This window comes from Chiloscyllium plagiosum, chromosome 10 (assembly GCF_004010195.1).
Source record: "Chiloscyllium plagiosum isolate BGI_BamShark_2017 chromosome 10, ASM401019v2, whole genome shotgun sequence".
Taxonomy (NCBI): domain Eukaryota; kingdom Metazoa; phylum Chordata; class Chondrichthyes; order Orectolobiformes; family Hemiscylliidae; genus Chiloscyllium; species Chiloscyllium plagiosum.
In genome coordinates this window covers 30,315,867-30,342,924 of record NC_057719.1, presented here as the reverse complement: position 1 = coordinate 30,342,924, position 27,058 = coordinate 30,315,867, and the positions used below count along the sequence as shown (strand labels likewise).

General features: G+C 38.0%; 1 protein-coding gene across 9 annotated transcripts in view; it reads right to left on the bottom strand.

Annotated features, from left to right (window-relative positions):
* The window catches only part of eml5 (EMAP like 5), a 219,918-nt gene that overhangs the window by 34,229 nt on the left and 158,631 nt on the right, over positions 1-27,058 (bottom strand). For 6 of the 9 annotated variants that reach the window (XR_006312734.1, XM_043697279.1, XM_043697280.1 and 3 more), the window contains 5 exons: positions 21,115-21,129; positions 16,556-16,564; positions 9,650-9,728; positions 7,615-7,744; positions 3,501-3,599 (listed from right to left, as the gene is read on the bottom strand). Coding sequence is in view for 8 of the 9 variants with exons in the window: in XM_043697279.1 (XP_043553214.1) it covers positions 3,501-3,599; positions 7,615-7,744; positions 9,650-9,728; positions 16,556-16,564; positions 21,115-21,129 (332 nt within the window). In the remaining variant the exon portion in view is untranslated. The remainder of the gene's footprint in view (positions 1-3,500; positions 3,600-7,614; positions 7,745-9,649; positions 9,729-16,555; positions 16,565-21,114; positions 21,130-27,058) is intronic. The other 3 variants (XM_043697281.1, XM_043697283.1, XM_043697284.1) reach the window with 1 other exon arrangement.

Here is a 27,058-nt window from a genome sequence, read left to right as displayed (position 1 = left end):
GCTATATATCAATGCAAAGTTAAGCATCTTGGTATAGGTAACAGATGCTTAACATACACCAAAATGAATCAATGACATAAGGTTGTGAACATCATTAATGGATAGGATTTTTTTTTTAAAATATACACATATAGAAACAAAAAATGACAACTCAACTCAATTAGAGTCATAGAGATGTACAGCATGAAAACAGACCCTTTGGTCCAACCCATCCATGCCGACCATATATCCCAACCCAATCTAGTCCCACCTGCCAGCACCCGGCCCATATCCCTCCAAACCCTTGCTATTCATATACCTATCCAAATGCCTCTTAAATGTTGCAATTGTACCAGCCTCCACCACATCCTCTGGCAGCTCATTCCTCACACGTATCACCCTCTGCATGAAACGTTGCCCCTTAGGTCTCTTTTATATCTTTCCCCTCTCACCCTAAACCTATGCCCTCTAGTTCTTGACTCCCCGACCCCAGGGAAAAGACTTTGTATATTTATCCTATCCATGCCCCTCAATTTTGTAAACCTCTATAAGGTCACCCCTCAGCCTCCGATGCTACAGGGAATACAGCCCCAGCCTGTTCAGCCTCTCCCTGTAGCTCAGATCCTCTAACCCTGGCAACATCCTTGTAAAGTCTTTTCTGAACCCTTTCAAGTTTCACAACATCTTTCCAATAGGAAGGAGACCAGAATTGCACACAATATTCCAACACTGGCCTAACCAATGTTCTGTACAGCTGCAACATGACCTCCCAACTCCTGTACTCAATACTCTGATCAATAAAGGAAAGCATACCAAACGCTTTCTTCACTATCTTATCTACCTGCGACTCCACTTTCAAGGAGCTATGAACCTGCACTCCAAGGTCTCTTTCTTCAGCAACACTCCCTAGGACCTTACCATTAAGTGTATAAGTCCTGCTAAGATTTGCTTTCCCAAAATGCAGCACCTCACATTTATCTGAATTAAACTCCATCTGCCACTTCTCAGCCCATTGGCCCATATTGTTAAGATCCTGTTGTAATCTGAGGTAACCCTCTTTGCTGTCCACTATACCTCCAATTTTGGTGTCATCTGCAAACTTACTAACTATACCTCTTATGCTCGCATCCAAATCATATTACTTTTGTTGAGAAACTAGAAGATCAGAGAATAAAAACCTCACTCCTTCAGCACATATTTTGGTTTGATATTCTAGCTCAGTACAGAGGCAGTGTTATATTGTCAGAGGAGCTATCTTCTGGATGAGATGATAAACCAAGCACCTGTCCAGTTGGTCATTGAATATTCCAGAACACTAAGAGCAGCTGGACTCTTTGGGCCAGCACAGACCATCAGTCCAAACTACTAAAATAGATCCAATCTTTGATCTCCTTTATTGTTTGTAGAATGTGCAAACTGGTTACCACACAAGTCAACATAACATCACCTACACTTTTACAAAGTTATATATTAATCTGTGAAGAACTTCAGGATATTACAAGGATGTGAAAGGTGTTGTATAAATATAAGATCTTTCCTTCTTATAGACAGGTTAAGATAAAAGAGAATCTAATGAACATTTTCTACAAATTATGATAGCAAAGGACAAAATTTGTTGACAACATGTGATTAAACTCATGTTAATGTATATTGCTATAACATTTATGCAATAAAATGCACTCAGTAGGAGTAACACAGATAAATGACAAAATGTAACATTTATCTTGATACAAATCAAGATTTTCAATAGCGCTATGTGTCTATTGGTTTGACTTAATGCAAAGTGCTTGTAGCATTTTTACAATTTCTGGCTTGATTTCCCCACCTCCTTAAACCTTAAGACCAGGTCTTCCCTCTCCAGGGAATCTGCTGCTACAAAAGAGAAATACTGCAGAACTGCTAGATCACAAATGGTTTTCTTGCATCAGACTGGTTTCCCAGCAACATGCATTTATATATGGGTTTTATCGAAGCAAAATACTTTAAGATGCTTCTTCACAGGACTATTTTCAGCAACATTTGACATTGAACCACAAAAGAAGATATTAAGGTGAATCACCAAAAGCTTATTTAAACAGGTGGACTATAAGAAGCATAGCATCATAGAGCCATACAGCATGGGAACAGACCCTTCAGTCCAAACAGTCCATGTTGAACATAATGCCAAACTAAACTAGTCCGACCTGCTTGCTCCTGATCCATATCTCTCCAAAACTTTCATATTCATGTACTTATCCAACTTTTAAACATTGTAAGTGTACCCACACCTACCACTTCCTCAGGAAGTTCATTCCACACAATTGAACCACCCCGTGTGTCAAACATTTGTCCCTCGTGTATTTTTAAATCTCTCTTCTCTCACCTTAAAATATGTCCCCTAGTCTTGAAAATCCCCATCCTGGGGAAAAGACACTGACCATTAACCCTCTCGGTACCCCTCATTATTTTATAAACTTCTATAAGGTCACCTCTTAACCTCCTGCGCTCCAGTGAAAAAAGTCCCAGCCTATCCAACTTTCCTTTATAACTCAGATTTTCCATACCTGGCAACATCTTAGAGAGAGGTAGTGAGGCTAATGCGTTTTGGGGTGGGCCTTTTCACTTGGGCATCTGAAAGCAATTATCATCACTGGTAGATTGATTAAAATGCTGATGGGTAAATGTACAGAATTGAGGAGCACAAATAGCCAATGTTATACTGGAGAAAATTACAGGATGGAAGAGAGAGAAGCAAGGGAGAGGACAGAAAAGAACAAGGTATGGGAGGAACGGAGAAGCAAAGGAAAAATTAAGGGGAGGAAATGTCACTGGAATCAGGCTAAAGGAAGGATCTGGGAATGGAATAAGAGGACAAAAGGAAAAGGGGAGGAAGTGCCAAGGTGCGTGCTTTCTTTTTGTGTGAGGGAACACAGGAATACATCACATGTTGATGTTTCACTGCAGCTTTTCGTCATTTTGGCTCTTCAGACAGGAAGACCCAAGTATAGATGTTGCTGCTGCATACAGAATTAACGCCGTATTAAAATGATTTATGCAGACCAAATTGTGAAATCAGAAACTGTGAATATTTTACTTTTCTCTCCCCATATTATTTTCACTGCCAGTAGCTACCATAGATCAGTCTTTTCTTGTAGCCTAGAGGATTCCATAATATACCTTAGAATATGTTAAAGTAATTGAAACATACCACAGCAACAGAACTAGTTTACATTTTTGGACAGCGTGGAAAGGCTATGTGCACAATGTATTTCAACAAAAGGAAAGCTGGTACGTTCATTTTTTTTTAACCTAATGTTATCATAAACTATAATGTTGTGCCTTTAAGTTGTTTTTAAATACAAAATGTGATACATTCCATTAAGAATATTTCTCTTCCAAAAGAAAATTACAGCTCTGAACTCTGATTAATAAAATGAAATTAGAAGCTGATGTTCAAATATCTGACATTTGCATCAGAAAAGACAAAAATTACGAGAACACATTAGTAAGCGATATATTCCCTTTACCACCTTTGTACATACCGACTTGTCCTGTTGCTATTATCTTTTGGAATTTAGGATGCTGGTTAACTGTTAGGCACAGGATGTCATCTGTATGCTCAAGATAAAAAGACTGAAAGCCTAAAATAAATTGGAAGTGAAAGGAATAAGCTTTAATTCAAACTTTTCTTGAAATGTGAAAAATTAATTCACTATAAACACAATAAAAACAGGCATTGTCTGTTACTTCTAACTAAGGAGAAAAAAGGAATACTGGCCTCTTAAGAACCATTACTACAGTATTTTGGTCAAGTTCACTCATTACTGTGTACAAGACAAATTAATCTCCCTTATTTTTGAATATACTATCTGTAAATAGCCAGAAAAATAAATCAGTCTTTTGCAATTTCTTTCTCCAATGGAATCAGTCTGGTGGAGTAATAGCCAAGTTAGAACATTTTGTGACACCTTTTCACAGCGTTTCATTGGAAAGCTTTTTTGTGAGGTTTTACTTTTGTGAGACATCAATGCAACTTTAGTTCACCTGGAATTGCTGGGAGTCTTGGATAATCAACCATATGTCAATGCATATGCTTCATCTCCATTTTAAAGTTAAAGTTAAAGTATTAAACAGCATCAATCCTGTGACGAGGCAAGATGTTCACAGATTTAAAGTTGCACCATATTTACTGTGAGCACTTCATGTACTAATTGTGATAATTTATATGATTTAAAAGTAAAAGAGATATCAACCAAACCTATAATTCAACGATCCTTTCATTTAAGTACGGGTCCTTGCATCTTTTTTGTGTATTAGCACAGACGCAGTACAGCGATCGACTTGTGTTTGGGTGCACAGGAACCTTGGGGTTGTTGTGTAACAGTGCACATTAGAGGGAACATTGCTCCCAACACCACTGCATCAAATCTCTCAAGAACATCTTCAATACTGAAAACAACAAATGCTGGAGAATACAGAGGGGTCAGACAGCATTCATGGAGAGAGAGCAAGCTAATGTTTTGAGGCTAGATAACTCTTCATCTGAGTACTATAGTCCGACAGTCCCAGCAACGTACACCAGGACTGTAGCTGTTGCCTGCTTACCCTAGCAAACATTCCAAGATTAGGATAACATGCCTCATTTAAAACATACCTCATTCATAGAGTGGATGTCAGGGATTAATAGGTGATGGTATCCAGTATTGATACTAAGGGAAATATTTTGTATGATGCTGATTACTTACAGTGGGAATGTTTGCATTAATGTATTTTGCCCATATTGAGCTGTACTCTGCTATAACGTGTGCTTCAAAGATTCCAGACAGGTCTTGTCCAGGAAATTCTTGGGCAATTTTACAATCTGTAATAATGATGAATATTAACTCCTTCCAGTTTTACCCCCAGTATGGGACAATGAAAAAGATACAAATAACAAGGAATTGATTTCAGCTATTAAATTAGATTCTCTGCAGTTTAGGAACAGACCCTTCAGCCCAACAAGTCCACACCAACCCTCCGAAAAGTAACCCACCCAGACCCATTTCCCTCTGACTAATGCACCTAACATTATTGGTAATTTAGATTGGCCAATTCACCTAACCTGCACATTTTTGGACTGTGGGAGGAAACCGGAGCACCTGGAGGAAACCCCACACAGACACAGGGAGAATGTGCAAACTCCATACAGACAGTTGCCAAAAGCTTGAATTGAACCTGGGTCCCTGGCGCTGTGAGGCATCAGTGCTAACCACTGAGCCACCATGCCGCTGGCTTAGTGTTAAATGTTCAAAAACTAATGATAGGTAATTAAACTTTGAATTAGATATGAACAGGTGTTGAACGAGCCACACCAGTTGCCATTGGCTAATATAGTTTACATATCAAATTGTAAAATTTAACAACATTTGCCTGATTCAAGGATAAATTATTCTGGCTGTCTGGGGTAAACAGTGATAGAATAAGTGGCAAGAATGTAATTCCAGCATTCAAAATTGCTTCGTAATCTGCCTTCGCAGCTCTCATTTTGTATTATTTCACTGCCTTCTTGGGTCTCAAGAATGTTTGAGGCCATGGTTTATATGCCATCTCAATGCAGTCAATAAACTAATGATGTTGTATTTTAATAAGGTACCATATTATACAGTGCTCAAAAACAAATCAAAGTTTTAGCACTGTGATTTTATTCCTTAAAAAGACAATGAGCCCAAATAGTGTCATCGCATTATACAACACAGAAACAGACCCTTCAGTCCAACTCATCCATGCTGACTGAGTTTCCTGAACTAAACTAGTTATCCTTGCCTGGTTTGGCTCATATTCCTCTAAACCTTTCCTACTTATGTACTTATCCAAATGTCTTTTAAATGTTGAAACTGTACCTGCATCTATCACTTTCTCTGCCAGTTCATTCCACATATGAACTACTCTCTGTGTGAAAGAATTTCCCTTAATGTCCCTTACTTTAAAAATATGGTCCCTAGCTTTGAACTCACCCACCCTAGGGAAAAGACCTTTGTTATTCACCTTATCTATGCCCCTCTTGATATTATAAATTTCTATAAGATCACCCCCTCAACTTCCTACACTCCAGTGAAAAAAGTCCCTAATCCAGCTTCTCCTTATAACTCAAACCCTCCAGTCCCAGCAATATCCTAGTAAATCTTTCTGAACTCTCTGCTATTTAATAATATCCTTCCTATAGCAGGTGATAAGAACTGTACACAGTACTCCAGAAAAGGCCTCACCAATGTCCTGTACAAATGTTCAAACTCCCATTCATTAAAAGGTCTGAACAAAAAAGGCATATGAGCTAAACGCCTTCTTCATCACCCTCTCTATCTGTAATGCAACTTGTAAAGAACTACATATCTGAACCCCTTGATGTCTCTGTTCAACACCACCACCCAGGGCTCTACATTAATTGTACAAGCCCTGCTCTTGTTTGTTTTACCAACATGCAATACCTCATGCTTAACTAAACTAAACTCCATCTACCATTCTTCAGCCCATCGGCCCAGTTGATCAAGATGCCTTTGTAATCTTAGATAACCTTCTTCACTGTCAACTATACCACCAATTTTGGTGTCATCCACAGATTTACTAACCATGCCTCCTAAATTCTCATTCAAATTGTTTAGAAAAATGACAAACAAAAGTGGACTCCAACACCAATACCTGCAGAACACCACTGATCACAGGCCTCCTGTCTGAAAAACAACCCTCCAGCACCTCACAGGTCTCCAGTCTGAAAAACAACCCTCAAGCACCACCCTCTGTCTCCTACTATCAAGCCAATTTTGTATCCAATTGGCAAGTTCTCCCTGAATCCCTTGTGATCTAATTTTACTAATTAGTCTGGAACCTTGTCAAAAGTTTTACTAAAGTCCATGTAGACAATATCTATCACTCTGCGTTCATCAATCTTTTTGGTTATGTCCACAAAAAACTCAATCACGTTTGAGAGACATGATTTCCCAAGTACAAAGCCATGCTGACTATACCTCAACAGTCTTTGCTTCTCCAAATGCATATAAATCCTATCTCTCAGAATCATCTCCAACAACTTACCCACCACTGATGTCAGCCTCACAGGGCTGTAGTTCCCAGTCTTCTCCGAACAGCCTTTTTTAAATAAAGGCACAACATGAACCACCCTCCACTCCTCTGGCACCTGACCCGTAGCTGTATATGATACATATACCATTGTTAGGGCCCCCACAATTTCTTCCCTAATTTCCCATATGTCCTGGTCATGGAGATTTATCCACTTTTATGTTTTTTTAATACCTCCAGCACTTCATCTTCGGTAATGTGGACTGTTTTTAAGACATCAATATTTATTTCTGAGTTCCCTAACATCCATTTCTTTGCCCACAGTAAGATATTTGTTTAGTATCTCTCCCATCTCCTGCGGATTCACACTTGGACAACCTTGTTGATCTTTAAGGGGCCTTATTCCCTTCCTAGTTGCTCTTTTGCTTTTAATGTACATGTCGAATTTCTTTGGATTATCCTTAACCTTATCTGCCAACTTCCACACAGCTGTATCATATTTTGCATGCAAAGTTGCCATATTTTTCAAGTAAATGAACTTTGCTTGTAAAAGACCGAAAATGGTTGTACAGAAATATTTTAAATAGCATATTAATACCCTACCTGTGGCAATATTGTGGACAATTCCAATCGATGCTGTGTGGTAAATGATATCAGTACCATCATTTAAATAATGTACATTGTTTCGACAGTCATTACCACGATATCCAAATGCCAATGCCAAGGTGAGGTCCTACCAAATAAATAGAAAATAAATTTCCAGAAACTTACTCCTAGATATGTGAAGGAGAACATTTCAGAGAGTGCAATATATACCTGAGGCTGGGGACTTCCCTGTTTTGGTCGAGGTGTAGGGATGAGACAAACCAGCCCCATGAACAAAATGTCCCACTGGATCCAGTGCCAATTAGTGATGAGCCAGTGGGCTTACCAGCCAATCCATTCTCAACTCAGAGGTGTCACATGCTGCTTGAAGCTGCTGGCCAATCAGAGGTGGCAGCACCGAACAAAAGCACCATTTCGAAGGCCAAGACTGTTGGCTGAACAACTGTAGTGGGAAGGTGAGATCTTTTTTGGGTGGTGGGGTTTCACAGGAGAAGAGGGTCAGGAGAGTCAGAGGCAAAAGCAGGGAGGGGGCTTTAAGTAGCCAACATACCCCAGAATGTGGCAATTGGGGACCCCATCCCAAAATTTGGCAAGTAGGAAGGCCACCCTATTATAGAGGTCCAGGAGACTGCCACTTCTTTTTAACCTGCAAGGAATACAGTTAGCAGGCTGGTGGTGCATAGACCACTGATTAATTGATCACTTAAGGGCCTTAATTGACAGCAGGTCAGGAGGACGGACCATGGACCATCTTGCCCAGGCCTTAATTCAAGGCATTGAGAAGGGGGCAGCTATCTCCTTGGTGCCAACCTGACCAATTATGTGCCCTTTTTGCCACCTTCTCCACAACCTGTGGAGGAGAAAACCCCAGCCTTAATCATCAGCACTGATTTTTCTGGAAAGCCAAGCACAAAATATATATTCCAACTAGAACGCCAATCAGCTGGAATGATTTGAAATGATACAATATAGCTTTAAACACATTAGTCTACCACTATTTGTCTACTTTTGTACGATGACATTGAATCCTCACTGACTTTTACACCAAACCCAAACTTACTGACATGGCCAGCAGACATTCCCACCCATATTTGACTGCTGACACATAAATTAGACTTCACAATTTCAGCCCTTTCAATATTGTGTGGATGACTAACCAGGTACCTAGGATTCGAGATGACACCTTGAAGGTAGATGTGCTTTTAAAGCTTACACATTTCTATGTGTCACTTAAAAAAAACCTTTGCACCTGTTCACTTCGTTTGGTGTTAGATGGTTAAATATTGAAGACAGATTGCACAAAACTAATGTGCATTTCCTCAAGTTTGCAAGATGGATGGCTATTGGACAAGCTAATAGGAGTGTTTAAATCTTTGCGATGCAGTAGCATAGTCACAAATAATCTATTTCTTCTGGTGAAACTTGAAGAAATAATCTTAAAATTACAACTAGTCCACTTAGGAATGAAATCAGGTAACAATTTTTCAACACAATGAGTGGTGAAAATGTGGAATTAGTTCCTTTGCATCTCCAAGCAGGCTTATTAGACTTTTTCTTATGTTAAGCTGCCACACTTGGGCTGGTCATACAGGTACATACTGTTCTGTCCCTCCTTTGTTGTTGCTTTCTTTGGTGAGCATATTGTTTGAAGTGGCAGCTTCTCTCCTCTAGCTTGTATAGAGAAACACAACATTTTACCTTCCCTTTTTTACAATGTTTTCTAACCTCCCTTCTAACACCACAGGAATTTTTTTTTTTTGCAAATACAGTAATTTCCTGACTAAATAATTTTGGCTATAATCTCCTTGAGAAGTAGTTGCAGGCTTTGAATTCCAACACCAAGTTCTAGCTCCTCCTCATAACTACTGCTCTCTCAACAACACCCCTACCCCAAAATTCTATTCAACCATGTTCATAACAATAGGAGCTCAAACATGCTTCTACAATGTTTTTTCTAAGGAGGTCAGTGAATGGAGAAATCTATGATATAGCATGAATCATTCTTTTTAAAGATCAATTTTCAACCATTTACCTCAATGGGTTTCTTTTTCTTCCCAACATTGTTGGTCTGTAGTTTCTCAGGCTGAGGCAGTGCCCTACTAACAGGTGGTCTGAAATAAAGAACTGTGAATAAGAAAAGCCCGTCTGTCACCCATTCCATTAAAGACTTATTATACACTAACAATTCAAAGTACATACACTTTTCCTCAGCTGTAGAAGCTTCAAGCAGCAACAAACATGTTTGCATTGGAATGGTTTGTAAAATATTTACTTTTAGTGAATTATTTCTAGATGCACAGATAATGTAATCCTTTCAAAGGAATACTGAAATTCAATAGGAGAAACTATAAAAGTATGTATATACGGGGCTTATTCATCAAATGCTGTCTGTGTTTTGTAGACAATTTCAATTTAAGATCAAATGGTCAAAACAAAATCAAGTCTTGATTTTACAAAATTGGAATAAAATGAACTTTCCTGCTCCAAAGTAACTTAACTTATCAGACACTAGATGTCCTGAATTGGAGTTTTAGTCTTTAAAAAAAACAAAAAAAAAACACAATAGCTCTGTTGAAAAGTGCATGAAAAGGAGTAAAAATGACATTTTGCAAAAGTTAGAAGAGTGGGCCCTGCAAATGTGCGAAATTTTGAGCTAGATTGAGCATAATGCTAACATATTGCAAAGTCAAATTAACTGATCTGCAATAGCATTTTTTTGGTTAAGATCATTTTTTTTAGAGAAATATCACAACAATCAAAACTGTAATGGCATTTTTCTAATTTGCAAATATTAAGAAAATATATGTAAGGGTTAAGTCTCAAGATTCACCATCGCTAACTCCAGAATTGAAACAAGGACATATCAGCAATTTGAATTATTTCAACTATGCTAAGCTGTTATCATATAAATCCACCACCATATGTTTGACACTTTAGTTAAAGAATATGGTTTGTGGGCAATGTCATGTTCAAGAACTATAAATTAAATTAACTTTTGCAGGCTCTTTGGAAAAAAAAAACATGCTGTCTGCTTTGTTGAAAAGGTACTTGCTATCTTAGTCAAAGCAGTTAATATTATGATTAATATAGAAAACATCAGATACTTAAAAGACCTTTGGATGTACAATACACATTTCTTTAAAGCACATGGGGCAAGATTTTCCCAAGAGTGGCAATCTCTCACAGAAAAATTGTGTTTCACAACTTGTTGCACATCTAGCCAAACTGATAGTGCAGTTACAACGCTAGCATCTTGCTGACAACTTTAAATTGCCCACTATGTCCTGTACACAAAAGAAGAACAAATTGAACCCAGCCAATTACCATCGCAACTGATCCTCAGTTTGAGTTCCACCAGCACCACTCTGCTCAGTTTGGTTCAAACATGGACAAAGGAGCTGCATTCCAGAGGTGAATGAGAGTGACTGCCCTTAACATTAAGACATAATTTGAAAGTGTGGCATCAGGGAACCCTAGAAAACCTGGAGTCAATGGAAATAAAGGGGAAATATCTCTATGGTTTGAAGTCACATCTGGCACAAGGAAAATGGTTTGGTTTTACTTGTTGGAAGTCAATCATCTCGGCTCCAGGACATAACTGCAGGAGTTCCTCAGGGTAATGTCTTAATCATCTTCAACTGCTTAATCAACAATCTTCCCTCCATCATAAGGTAAGAAGAGGGAAGTTTGCTGATAATTGCATAATTTTCAGCACTATTTACAATTCCTCAGATTCTGTCACAGTCCATGTCCAAATGCAGCAAGATTGTAACGAGGTCAACCAGGTAGACCTCAGAATAGAAGTTCACTGATTGGGGTTGCTAATCTGGTCCAATTAGGGAGACCTGGCTAACAGATAAGAACAGGAGCGTCAGCTATCCTGGTCACTCTGAGAGCTGGTTCTGAGGGAGCTGTATCTTCCATGTGTAAATAAAGGGTGACTTGGTGATGGGAAACCAGACTGTCTGGGGTTATTTCAGTGGTGATGAGAGAAAAGCATAGTCCTGATGAAATTCACTCACAACAGTGGTCTTTGAATTGGGGTAAGCATTTCTGGCATCATGCCATTATTTGGCAGGTTTGAATTGTTCGATCCTGCAGTCAAAGACTGGGCCCAGAACATGGAAAGTACATGTTATTTTTTTTTCTAGCAAATGATATTGGAACAGATGAAAAGCAAAGAGTAATTCCCCTGACAGCTTGTGGACCTGCAGCTTTTTGGTTATTAGGAGCCTAACTTTTCCTGAGGCACCAAATACTAAAATCTTCCAAGCATTGACAGATCTAATTAAGGGAATGTTATGACTCCATGCCTCCTCTAACTCTGAGATGTTATCAGTTTTACTCAGCAAATCAAGAACCAGGGGAGTCGGTTTTGGGATTTTTGACTAGGTTAAGATGACTAGCAGAGACAGGTAAAAACAATGACTGCAGATGCTGGAAACCAGATTCTGGATCAGTGGTGCTGGAAGAGCACAGCAGTTCAGGCAGCATCCATGCTGCCTGAACTGCTGTGCTCTTCCAGCACCACTGATCCAGAAGATAGCAGAGGCAGGTGGCCTTTAATAAAATGCTGAAAGACCATTTGGTATGTGGGATTAATGATGTAGCTACGCAAAAGCTCTTACTAGCTGAAGCCCAACTGGACTTCAAACAGGCACTACAACTGGCTTTATTATTGGAAAATGTGGCAAGTGGACCATATGAGTTGCAGGGTATTCTGATGGAAGTGGAATCACTTGCCAGTATGACTGAGCTTGGGGAACACCACTTCACCACTTGAATGAAGGAAATTTCATATCCTCACCCAGGACATAGCCTGAAAAGAGGGACTCGAGGTCAGACCGCAGCAAAATCACAAATAATGTAGCCAAGCTTTGGCTAAACAATTAATATTTTCTTCAGGATCCGGGCCACAAGCTATTGTAGTTGCTGCTGTGTGGACTCAAGACAGCAAGAGTCCCACTAGACCGGAGTTGAGTAAAAGAACTCATAGGTCAGTATCCAGGAGTGTGCACACCCTGGAAAGCCCACCTACATCTGTCTTGAAACAATTAAATTGCTTAGCAACATCCAAATCAGAACCAATAAAAATAAATGTCTAGTTAAATGAGAGAATTCAGAAAAGATTCACCAGAATGTTGCCATGAATGGTAGATTTGAGTTATAAAGATAGGCTGAAACATTATTTCACTGGAGCATAGAAGGTTGAGGGATGACCTTAGAGATTTATAAAATCATGAGAGACGTAGATAAGGTGAATAGCAAGAGGTAGGGGGATTCAAGACTAAGGGGCATATTTTTAAGGCGAGAGGAGAAAGATTTAAAAAGGAGATGGGGGCAACTTTTTTTTAAAACACAGAAAGTGGTTCATTTATGGAATGAACTGTCAGAGGAAGTGGTGGATGCAGATACAGTTACAACATTTAAAAGACATTTGGATAAGTTCATGAATAGGAAAAGTTTGGAGGGATATGGTCCAGACACAGGCAAATGGGATGAGTTTGGTTTGGGAACATGGACTAGTTGGACCGAATGATTTGTTTCTATGCTGTATGACTGTAGGACTCTAAATTCTTCTGGGATGTTTTGGGTGCAAGAGGCAAGCCACTATGCATTACACACTGCCCGTATCAGAGGCAGAGTTGGAGGAATTTGACCTGATGCTAAAACACCCCAGAAGCTGTTACAAAGAAAAGAACTGGCCTATGTCCACAGACTCAGAGAGGGGAGGGTTGTAGTGATTATAACAAAGTCAGCTAGATGCATCTGATAGGATGAGTTCCCTGATTGGGGTTAATAATTTGGTCCAATTGGGAGCCCTGGCTGACAGATAAGAAGAGTAACCCATCCAGTCCCATTTCCCTTTGACTAATGCACCTAACACTACGGACAATTTAGCATGGCCAATTCACCTAACCTTCAGGAATTGAACCTGGGACCCTGGTGCTGTGAGGCAGCAGTGGTAACCACTGAGCCACCATTGATTCTGAGAGCTGGCTCTGAGGGAACTGGATTAGTTTCAAGGACTCTCCATGTGTAAATAAAGGGTGACTTTATGATGGAATACTGATCTCTGTAGAGTTACTTCAACTGGGGCATTATCCAGTTTTGGGCCGACAAGTGGCAAGTAACATTCGTACCAAATAAATGCCAGCCAATGACCATCTCCAAGAGGGAAGAATTTAACCATTGCCACTTGGCATTTGATTGAGTTACTAACATCAAATCCCTCAATACCAACATTCTGAGGACTAGCATTGACCAGAAACTGAACTGGACTAGCCACTTATATACTCTAGCAGTAAGAGCAGGTCAGAAGCTAGAAATCCTGGAGTGAGTAACTCATCTCCTGACTTCCCAAAGCTTGTCCATCATCTACAAGGCAAAGTCAGCAGTATGATGGAATATTGTCAACTTGCCTGGATGGATGCAGCCCAACATTACTCAACAAACATGATGCCATCCATAAGCAGCCCACTTGATTGGTACCACATTCACCCCCTCCACCACAAATGCTCAGTAGCGGCAGTTTTTACCTTTAAGATGCCCTGCAGAAATTCTCCAAAGCTCCTTCAATAGCACCTTCCAAACTTACCACAATTATCCATCCATAAGAAAAAGGGCAGCGGATACATGGAAACACCATCACCTACAAGTTCTTCTCCAAGCCAGTCACCAACCTGACTTGAAAATATATTTCTATTCTTTCACTGTTGTTCGGTCAAATATCTAGAATTCTCTCTCTCCCCTGCGGCATTAGGGGTCGAACTACAGCAAATGGACTGCAGCTGTTCAAGAAGCACCACCTTCTCAAGGACAACTAGGGATGGACAATGATTGTTAGCCCAGCCAGTGGTGCTGTGATGAAGCTGCTCCTTGAACAAGGTTATCCAGTCCTCGGCTTTTATTTTCCAGAGAGGTCATAAACAACACAAGTTCCAATAGCTAACAGATACTACCTCAGACAGAAGGCTTTCACATTAGAATAAATAGTTGTACAATGAAAGGGGAGTGGCCAGTTCTCCCTGTTTAGCTTTTCACTAGTTTGGTTTTTTTAGCAATAGTGTAAATAAATGCTGCTAGACCCAGATCCAGGCTGGTACTCTCCCTCTCTCTCTCTCTCTCTCTCACTTCTATCCTGTAAGAACTTGTGTTTGATTTTACCTTTTGTGCCAAGGAGTGTTTTATAGGGACTATTGCAATATTTTGGAACAGCATCATTAAGAGAGATTATCTGTTGGGTTTTTGAAAAGGGTACGTATTCGGTATTCTGTTTTCTGTTCTTTCTGTTCATTTGGTAATCTTGTAAAACTAAGTGGTTTGACCAGCTGATTCTCTCCTGGAATATTTGCATTATACCTGCTTAAAACAACTAGCAAAATTAGGGTCTGGGCTATTTTCTTGAGATGTTTTGATGGGTATGGCCTGGTCCATAACAGTGCCCACATCCATTGAATGTTTAAATGGTAGGGTGCCAGGTAATTAGAGTGTAAGTGGTGAAGAGTGCCAGGGGAAGGATGCCAAGTGTGTAGGGAGTAGCATGTCAGGTAAGTAAGGTGCCAAGTGAGTTGGATTCCAGGGGTAGATATGGTGTGAGGTGGTGGGGAGGTGGAGGGGGGGGTTTATGTGGGGATCAGGTCATGACTGGGGTGTTTAAAGGATCTTGGGGAAGTATAGGTGGGATGTGAGTAGCAAATATGGAGCTGATTTAATAGTTACATAGGGGAGTTAGACTATGTATTTAATAGTCTAACTTTTCTAGAGTAATTACATTAATTTCATCAGAACCCACTGAAGTCTCAATTTAGACAAACACGTTTGGAGCATTCCAGGCATAAAAGGGATAGCCTAGTGGAAAATTTAATTCCCTGGGCAATTCCTTTGTAGAGTTGACAATAGGGACTCACTGCAGCTATATAGAATTTTATTTAGATCACATTTGAAATATTGTGTAAAGTCCTGGTCACCACACTACCAAGAAGGCTCTGGAGGCTTTGAAGAGGGTGCAGAAATTGTTTAGCAGGATGTTGCCTGGATTGGACGATATTAGTTAAGAGGAGAGATTGGACAAACTTGAATTGTTTTCACTTGAACGTCGAAAGAGATGGGTTGATCTGATAGAAGTTCATAAATTTGAAAGGCACGGATAGAACAGATCCCAGGGTAGAAAGGTTAAAGGTAAAAGGGGCAAGTTTAAAGGAGATGTGCGAGGCAATTTTTTTTTAAACACAGAATGATAAGTGCCTAGAATGTGCTGCCAGAGGTTTTGGTGATAGATGCAATAGCAATATTTAAGAGGCAGCTGGACAAACATATGAATAGGCAGGGAACAGAGATATACAGACCGCATAGAAACACAAGGTTTAGAAAGGCATCATATGTTGGTGCAGTCTTGTTGGGCCGAAGGACCTGTACCTGTGCTGTGTGGTCTTTTGTTCTTTGTATTGCTCTGAATTTCTGAGGGACTCCTGACGGAATCTCTACTCCAAAATGCAAAGCTTCCTTCTTCCATAAAAAAAATGTGTAGTCAAAGACACAATCTGTGCAAATTGCCCCTCTGAAAATCTGGCCCAAAGTTTCTAATTAAATTTCAATGTTTTATAAAATACATAACCTTTGAACAATGACATAGCAGTCAACAATTCTACTAATAACAATTCTACTAGTAAAGTTAGTCAAGTATAGAATTCATTAAAACTTAATTTATTTTAAAATGGTGCGATTTAAAATGATTAACGCTGATATCATTAGAAAGTTATCTGAAAACAGACGTCAGGCAGGCTTGCATTATATAAAAATAATAAGAGTTTACTCTCTGCTCCTGTTTATTCATGCTGGAATACATTTGTATTTATCATTTTTATACATTTACCTATGACATGAGGGTGTGAATCTTTATAAATGCACAATGTAATTACATGGAAAATATAATTACCTTGACCCTCTTGACAGCAGCAATCAAGACAAGAGCAATAGTTATTATAATTTGTAAACTTTTATACAACTTTGGATACATTTGTTAATATGGAAAATAAAGTTAAACTCCATTTTCTCATTTTACATTATATGCACTATACTCTATATATAAACTTATTTTAACCAATTAGGCAATCTCCTTAACAATAGATTTCTTATACAATCTGTATTTATACAGTATCTTTAATATAAAACAAAGATGACAAGCACTTCAGAGAAGAAGAGAAGCAGTAAGCACGTGTAGGTGATTTGGAGCTTGATTGAAGGTGGAGAGTGAGCTAGAGGTATATAGGTAAGGATTTTCAGAGATGGATGAAAGTTCTGCTTCCAACAGTAGAACAGGGAAGATCAAGTTAGAGTCAACTAGTTGAAGAGCCCGATCTTTGAAAGGAAAAGCCAAAGAGTTCTTTGCATTTAATTTTAAGGCATGGGTGAGAAAACATTTTTTTTTAAAAAGGAGGCCATCACAGCCTTGGAGAAATCAGATTTGTGGATTGTTACCCCCTCCATGAATCATATTAATTTAACAGAACTGCTTTCAAGGGAATCAAACCAGATTCCAATTGAGTGAAGGTCATTCCATTTCAAACATAGTAGCAACACTGAAAAAATTCCACATGCAAGGTTTTTGCTTATGTCATTACCCAACAGACAGGACAGTAACTTCAAAGTAACCGTATACCTGTACATTATAAATGTGATTTTCTATTTGTTATCATTATAATGGAAAAGAATAGTTGACTCAGAAATAAATCTATAGAGACCACAAATGTGAATGTTGAGCTGTTGGTCTATTCCAGTGGGCTAAGAACTAACACAAAAACAGATATTGCTGGAAAATCTCAGGTCTGGCAGAAGGGTTCTGAAGAAGGTTCACTGGACCTGAAACATTAACACTGACGTCTCTCCACAGATGCTGCCAGACCTGCTGAGTTTTTCCAGCAATTTCAGGTTTTGTTTCAGATTTCCAGTATGGGCAGTTCTTTCTGTTTTTTTGGCTGAGGATTAACTCTGTTACAGTAGAATTGGAATACTGAATGTAGCTTTGCCTATAGAATCAAACATTGAACCACCTTGTAAATTGCATATGGAACCTATTGAAAATGAAAGCAAGGTGGCAACTATCCAAAAGTCACAAACAAGTAATGAAGACCGCAGCAAAGGTAGGTAATCTAATTCTGTCCGTTTCCTCTACATGTTTGATTAAGTCTACATCTAGTCAATGTCATAGAGTTGTTGAAGTAAGGGAAGTGGGTTGTTGATGGAAAAGCACAGCAGGTCAGGCAGAGTCTCAGGAGCAGGAGAATCGACATTTCAGGCATAAGCCCTTTGTCAGGAATAGCATCAGGAATTCCTGAAAAAGGGCTTATGCCCGAAACAAGAATTCTCCTGCTCCTCGGATGCTGCCTGACCTGCTACATTTTTCCAGCACCACACTCTCGACTCTGATCTCCAGCATCTGCAGTCCTCATTTTTTACTACCTGCTGATGGAAAAGCTTGGCTTAAGGGTGAGTGTGCCCCAAAAAGTATCTTCTTTGGAAACAGTTAGACAATATACTGTTTCCAGTTCTTCATCTATCTCCCAAAATCATTAACACTTCACACTATGATTCATGAATGGTAGTTTCAGGCTCGAGTAAAGAAAGCGATTGTTACATGTTATTGGCCATAGAAGAAAGTCTGGTTCAATCTAATTTTTCACTGACATCTTATCAACATTTGCATTTCAGTAGACGATACTAATGTCAACCAAGCATGTGAAGCACTGATTATTTTCCTCTCTAACTGATGGTCATTCTGATGGACTATAGCATATCTGACCATCCTACAGCAATACCCTCACCACAGATTAGCTATCAATTATGAGATTTCCGATTTCAAATACTTGGTAATAACCCTAATGGTGCTTTTACTCACTAGATCACAAAGAGCCCTGTAGTAGTGTTTAATTGCTATGTATGATTGAGTCACCTGCCCCATATAACTACCAAGGAGTGGGAGTGCTAAAATTATTTACGAGTCAAGTATCCTCCTTCTATATTGTAAATATCAATTATTTTTCAATGGCTATTCCACAGTCGAAAGAGGTTAGCATAGCAGGACATGAGTGAGACTTTTATTCCATTTAATGTCATGATCCCTTTATAACAACAGTACATGTTCCATCATTGATGTAGCAATGCACTAGGTATTTTTGGCATGTTGCCCACATCAAAAGTATTAGATTTGAAAGAGGCAAATTTAAAGTAATAATTGTGTTCAGTCATTGACAAACAGATCCAATTTCATTTTCCACATCAAAGCCTTCCAATTTAAAGTCAACAATTCATTCGACTGCATTCAGTGGTAAATTGACATTATTTAAATTTGCTCTTCTTTGACAGAAAATACTTATCTTGAGCAAAGTATTTGACCCATTGCAGTGTTGGCAGTGGCAAAAAACTGAAACCCAGACATATCACATTTAAGCAAATTAGAACTTTATAGGATAGTTACATTTTCATAATTATTTTTTTCATAATAATTCACTATTATTATATATGAAAAATCAAATTATTTCTTATTTTGTTTTAACAAATTCAAATCAAGAGGATTAAACTGCAGAAAAGCATGTATCCTTCATGAAGAGATAATTGTCAGTGGCAGAGGACTCAGGCTTGGGACTTCATGATTAAAAATGTTGATAAATATACCTGGGCCTATCAGACAAAGAACAATGAAAACAGATTAATTTGCAAAGCTTAAGCTTTAAAACCAAGAACTGCAGTCAACCAAGGAAATGATTGTGTGAACCTGGCAGGATGATAGGACAATTACTGAAATTCAAAAGTACAGCTATTAATAGCATCAAAGACCACTGTCTAGAAATAACAATTATATATTCTTACAATTGTACTTAGATATATAAATGTCATTAGTGTACATTCTCATCAAAAAAATAAAACATTTTGGACTTAAATAATGTATTTTATATCCTCAGAAAATTCTGAAGTATTTCACAGGCAGGGAATTTGCGAAAATTAATTTGAGCAAACACACCCCCACAAACAGCAACATACTTCATCTACTTTTGTATTGCTGACTGTGGGATGAGAGTTGATAGGGTTCCAGGGGAACACATTGTTCTTACTTGAAAATGTTTTGTAGCTTTTAAATCCACTTCAATAGGCAAATGAGGCTGTTGGTATAATTTTATTAACTGAAAGCCAGCACCTACAACAATGCACCATTTCCTTGTACTGGAGTTGGTTTTACATTCAGAGCCTGAAGTGAAAGTACTTCTGACCCAGTCAAACTAAGATAGTACTGGGGCAGATCTTCCTACTTCTCAAAATCTTCTTCTATCGTCTTTTTTCTGCTGGCCTTTCTATTTGCAAATTAATTAGCTAGTTTACAGTAAAAGTGGGCAAGCACAATTTCTACAAATTTACTATCTTTAATTAATCAATTTATGTTGTTAAAATATTCATTTTGCATGTTGTAAGAGAGGTAAAGATGAACTTAGTAGCAAGATAATATTTGCTTACAACTGCCTGCATGGATAGAAGATTGGAGGAACTAAAAGTATAACAGGTTGACGAGCATGGTTAAAGCAAATGGATCAGATACCCTTAAGCCAGGGATTTGGTTCAAATTCAGCTCAGGTACTGGAAAGAAAGTTTCCAACACAATAAATATTGTCAGTCCCATTATTTTCAGACTGAGCTATGTTGCTTACTAGACATAAACATATACCTTCAGATACTTTGTGGGCAAGCCAGTGTGCAATGTTCATTATGATGATAGTGTCAGAACTGACTGATTGCTCTGAAGCTAATGCTGAAAACAAGCATTACTACTAGCTTACATTAAGACAGCTAATGCAAGATCTTCCCATGAAACAAGATTACATTCAAAACAGTCCTTTTATGAATACTTCCCAGAGATAATTCTAGCTAACCTTCACAGCCTGTTTTGATGGATGATAATATGCAGAGGCTGCTTCACCGAGAAACGGAGAAGTTATAGCCAAGGTGAAAATCAAATAGGGAACTTCCTGTTGTAAAACATATTGCAAAGTTTGGATAGGAACATAGAGGGCACCTGAAATCATAAAATGTAAATAGCATCTATAAAGCAATATGAAAAACAAAGTACAAGAGTTCCTAGAAATTTACAAACAAAAGTCAGAAAATGCTGGGAATACTCAGTGGGTCTGGCAGCATCTGTGGAGAGTGAAACGCATCAGTTAGTTTTCGACCTTTCATCAGTTTGATCCTACAATGATAACTTTTTCTCTCTCTCCACATTATACTGGAATTACTAAGTATTTTGATCATGCTGTGCTTTAATTATCAACAATATATATTTCCTTTGATACATAATATGCCTCTCACCTTTCAGAAGGTTAAAATATACTAAAGAATAATGGTTTGAATGTTTCAGATATCAGTGAAAGAATAATTAAATTCATTATTTGATACATTTGTTGTCTTGCTGTGTTTTACGATAGCTAAATGCATAAGTGTTGTGCTTACCTGACTATTCCCTGCCTTCAGAGATAGCAAGACACACAGAAAAAGGAGGGAATGAGCAAGAATTAGCAGAAAAGTTTGAAAATAGATTTAGAGATTTCAGCTTACAAGTCACTAGATGAACATAAAATATTTTGCGATTAAAATGTTTTTATAATGCATTTCATATAAAAATGCTTCAAAGTACAATACATTGCTTTTCCTTTATAACTATGAAGCAAATAAATACATATTTTGCATCAAACTAAGAAAATAATTTTCACAAAATTGCCTGTATTACTCTGTTGAAATAGATTAATTAAGAATACAGCATCTCTTTTAATCATGCTATTCCTTTGCAATGCTTGTACAAAACTATGCAAGAGCAAAGTACCCTTTGAGGCAACTCTGAATGTTGAATATTGAATCAATTTAGAGGTTGTTCCATAAAATGTGCAAAACCCTCATGATGGAGTTGCTGCAGCAGTGACAACACCACCCTCCACACTGTTACAGGAGCTGAAACCTTACAAAAATATGATGGTCAATAATGTCCCCTTTCGCTGTAATCAATAATGAAGGTACAAATTCTACTCAAAATTAGAATGGTTTGGGAAGTTATTTCTCCCCTGTGGTTTCCACTTAAACATAATGGTATCTCAATAATGGTTACAAGATCACACCCAATAACTTCCACTAGCAGATAAAGGGGAAACAAGTAGATGAATATATTTGGATTTCCAGAGGGCAGTCAATAAGATAGCAAATTAGAGCTATGAAGACAACAGACCATGGGGTTAAGAGCAGAATTTTGTCACATGGTATTCATGTCACATGTTAGGAACAAAAATAAATTAATCAATGGCACAATTAGAGCTCAATGGGTATGATCTTATAGGCATTACAGAGACTTGGTTTACAAGGAGATCAAAGCTGGGAACTAGGTATTCAGCGGTAAATGAACTATTGAAAGGAGAAGAAGAAAGGAAAGGGTGTTGGAGTGTTGCAAGAAACAATCTTGAGCTGGAAGACATTGAATCTGCATGACTGGAGGTAAGGAATAGCAAAGGAAAGATGACACTAATGGTAATATGCAAAAATCCCTAACAGTACCTATTCATTTGGACAGACAATAAAACAGAAGATAATTAGGTCATTTTAAAAGGCAGCACATTAATCACGGCTGACTTTAATCAGCATGTAGATAGGGAAAATCAAATTAGTGAAAGTAGCCACCAGAAATAATTCATAGAACGTATTTGGGACAGTTTCCTAGAGCAATATGTTGTTGATCTAACCAAGCATTAGGATATTCTTGATCTGGTAATGAGTAATGAGGCACATTTAATAAATGATCCGCTGAGTAAAAATCCCCTTGGCAACAATAACCGTAACATCATAGACATCAGCATTCAGTTTGGGAGTGAAAAACACAGCTTAGAAATTAGAGCAGAGTTGGCCGGAGTGGACTGGAAAACAAGTTTAGCAGAAAGGAAGGTTAATGAATAACAGGTAGACATTTAAAACATCCTTCATTGCTCACAACAGATATATCTCAATGAAGAAGAATTCTAAATAAAGGTTCACCATGGTTAGCCAAAGAAATTAAGGATAACATCAAATTGAAAGAAAAAGTATCCTATGTAACTAGAAATATAGTATCCCAAGATTCTGGAAAATTCCCAGAGGATTGGAAAACTGCCAATGTAACATCTTTATTCAACAGAAACAAAGAACAGGTAACTTTCGGCCACTTAGTTTAACACCTGTCATTGGGAAAAATGCTATTATAAAGAATGTAAAAGCAGAGCATTTAGAAATACATTTAGAGTCGGCAAAGCTTCATGGACAGGAAATCTTGCCAGATAAATTTATCAGAATTATTTAAGGAGGTAATAAGCAAGCAGATAAAGGGGAAACAAGTAGATGAATATATTTGGATTTCCAGAGGGCAGTCAATAAGATAGCAAATTAGGACTACTGAAGACAGCAGACCATGAGGTTAGGAGCAGAACTTTTGCATAGATTGAGGATTGGCTAACTAACAGACAGGGTAAATGCAGGAAGGATGTTCCTGATAACTGGGAGTGCAGAACTAGGGTACACAGTTAAGGACATTGGGTAGGCCATTTGGGACTGAGATGAGGAGAAATATCTTCACCCACAGGGTTGTGGAATTTTCTGCTATAGGGAGCGATTGAGACTATAACACTCAATGTTTCCAAGAAAGAGTTAGATATAGTTCCTAAGGCTGAAGGGATCAAAAGATATGGGGCAAAAGCATGAATAGGGTACTGAATTGGACAATAGATATTGAATGACCTATTCCCGCTCCATTTTTGTACATTTCTGTGTCATAGAAATAGAGTGGGGATAAGAAGGACATTTTCAGGATAGTAACTTGTAAGAACTGAAGTACCACGTATGGTTCCATAATTATTTATAACATATGTTAATAACCTGGATGACAGGAGTGAATATAATGTCACCAATTTGAGGATGACTCAAAACTATGTGGAAGGGAAAGTGGTGAGGATGACACAAAGAGTCTACAGAAGATTATGTACAGGTTGGGTGAGTGAGTAAAAACTTTGCAGATATGAACATATGAATGTAGAAACAGAGATCAAGAGTAGGCCATTTGGTCCTTCGAGTCTGCTCCATTCAATAAGATCATGACTGATCTGATTTTATACCTCAGCTCTCGTTGAATTAGCAGTAAATATTTCCAGAAATGCTTCCAAATGCATTTACATTCTACTGTAAGTATGGTGATCAGTTATGCACACAGTATGCCATGATGCAATTGCAACAATGTGTTGTATAACTGAAGCATAACTTCTCTACCTGTGCATTGAATTCCCCTCACAATAAAACATAACATTCTATTTGAATCATAGGATCCATATAGTGTGGAAACAGGCCATCTGGCCCAAGTCCAGGGAGAATGTGCAAACTCCACACAGCCAGTCGCCCGAGGTTGGAATCGAACCCAGATCCCTGCCACTGTGAAGTAGCATAGCTAACCACTGAGCCACCATGTTGCTGATTTGCTTTCCTGATTACTTGCTGTACCTGCGCATTAACCTTCTATGATTCATGCACAAGGACACCCAGGTATCTCTCTATCTCAAGCTCTTCAACATTTCACTATTAAGATTTTTTGTATTCTCTGTCAAAATGCACAATTTCATACTTTCCCACAGTATGCTCCATTTGCCAGATCTTTGCCCATTCACATATTCCATCTCTATCCCTTTGTAGGCTCCTAATATCCCCATCACAACAAACAGGTCATTCCGCTATAACGTGGATTTTAATTAACAAATTCACTGTAATGTGATTGACGAATTGGGGCACTGATTCAGTAGCGCAAAATTTTAAAACATGTATTGGCAGTAATGCGGTCACATCACCAACAAGTTAAGTACTGTTTCTAAAGTGCAATTTTTCTATAATACAGTGTTGCACATGAACGCAACCATTATGTTATAGAAGAATTACCAGTACTTTCCAATCTATCATTGTGTCATCATCAGATTTAGCTATCATGCCTTCTGTCCCTTCATCCAAATCATTATATAAATTGTAAACAATTAAACCCCCAGCACTGACCCATGGCATACCACTTGTTATATTCTTCCAGTCTGAACAAAGATCCATTTATTCCTACTTTTTGCTTTGTGATAGCTGGCCAATCTTTTACCCAAGCCAATATTTGCCCTCTACAACATTAATTTTATTTTCTGCAATAACTTTTGATGTGGCACCTTATCAAATGCCTTCTGATAATCTAAGTACAGTACATTCGCTGGTTCCCCTTTACCTTTAGCATAAGTTACTTCTTTAAAGGATTTGACTAAATTAAACACTACTACTTCTACAAAACTATGTTGGTCCCAGCTGATTACATTGAACTTATCCAAGTGTCCTGTTATAATAGCTATTAATATATTCCCTATGATAGATGTTTTATGCTATCTGGCCTGTACCTCCCTGCTTTCTGCCTCCCCCCCTAATTAAATAAAGGAGTTACATGAGCTATTTTCCAATTTAAAGGAACCTTACCCCTATTTTATCAGTTTTTAAAACTTAAAACCAAAGCATCAACTATCTTATTAGTTACTTCTTTCAAGAACCTCAGATTCAATCAGTCAGTCAGGGTCCAGGGATGTGTCACCTCATATTTCCAACAATTTACTCAGTGATACAATTTTAATTTTCCTGAGTTTCTCCCTCCCTTTCAATTTCTGATTTATAATGACTTTCAGGATGTTACTTACACCTTCTTTAGTGAAGACTGACACAGTATCTGTTCAATTCATCTGCCGTCTCTTTATCCTCTATTACCAATTCCCCACACTCATTTTCTATAGGACCAACACTATTTTTTCATATATATTAGATGGAATATAATGTGAAAAAAATGAGGTTATGCAAGAATAGAGAAGTAAATATTATTTTAGTACACAAAACTGCAGAAAACTGCAGCACAGAAGGATTTAAAGATACATGTGCATAAATGGCAAAATGACTAGCTTACAAGTTCAGCAAATTGAACGTTGGTATTTTATTTCAAAGGAAATTGAATATAAAAATAGGGAAGTCATGATAAAGCTATATGAGGTACTAATTAGACCACATCTAGAATACTATGAATAGTTTTGGTATCTATGCAAAAATATATTGGTAATGGAGGCAGTCAAGCAATGGTTCACGAGATTGAGCCTGGGTATGAGATCGTGTACCAGGACACCTATCCCACTGTAACATTGAATTTATAGTATCTCTTTATTTAATTAATGTACTACTTATCTAATCTTCCTGCTAAAGTGAATGAGTTCACTTTCTCCCACATCTAATCAATCTGTTAAAATTTTGCCTAGTCACTTAACCTGTCTGTATCACTTTGCATGCACATTGACCCCTTTTCAAAACTTACTTTCCTATCTATTTTTGTGCCACCACCAAAATTAGCAACCATACATTTAATCCCTTCATACAAGATATTGACGTAGATTATAAATTTTTTAGGAATAGATTGAGGCCCTGCCATTGATCCCTCTGGCATTCCACTAGTAACAGCTTACCAAAGCAAAAATAGACCCAATTACACTTAATCATTGCTTCCTGTTAGCTAACCAATTCTTTATCCATGCTATTGTGAACTCTTGCATCAGCTCATATTCTGTGCAGCAACTTTTGATGTGGCATCTATCAAACGTCTTTTGAAAATCCAAATCTATTTGTTTCTCTGCATCCACCTTTCTCATTACTTCCTCAAAGAGTTCTTAATATGCTTGTAACAACAATTTTCTTTTTACAAAGCCATGATGACTCTGCCTGATCATATTATGATGTTTTAAGTATCACCTCCTTAATAATGGATTCTCACAATGTCCCTGTGACAGACTTTAGCCTTACCGGCTTAGAGTTTTCTACTGACTGTCTCTCCATTCTTGAATAAATGTTTTACAAGCTATTTTGCACTCTGCATGGACCTAACAGAATCTAAGAAATTTTGGAAGATTATAATATTCACATTACTATCTCTGAAGCCATTTCTTTTAGGATTCTGGAATGCAGGCCCGCTCCTAAAGACGTCATTATTTAGCTCTAATTGTTTTCCCACTACATTTTCTCTGTTGGTGATTGTTTTAAATTCCTCCCTCCCACTGCTTAATTTTCAAATATCTTTGGGAAGTTTTACCTTCAACATTGGGGTGTGTATCTGTTCCTTTCTAGTCCCACTCCTCCATCGTCTCCATAAATTAAAATTTTAAATCAGGGTGCTGCTATAGATACTTATATAGATTTTAGACTGTATCTTGTTTAGTATTAGAAAGAATTCAGCCAGATTTCTTTTATCAAAGAATAATAAGTTTACTATAAATATGACTTAAATAAACACGCAAAGATTGACAAAAAAGATTTATACTGTGTTAGTATAGATGTGACTTATATTCTA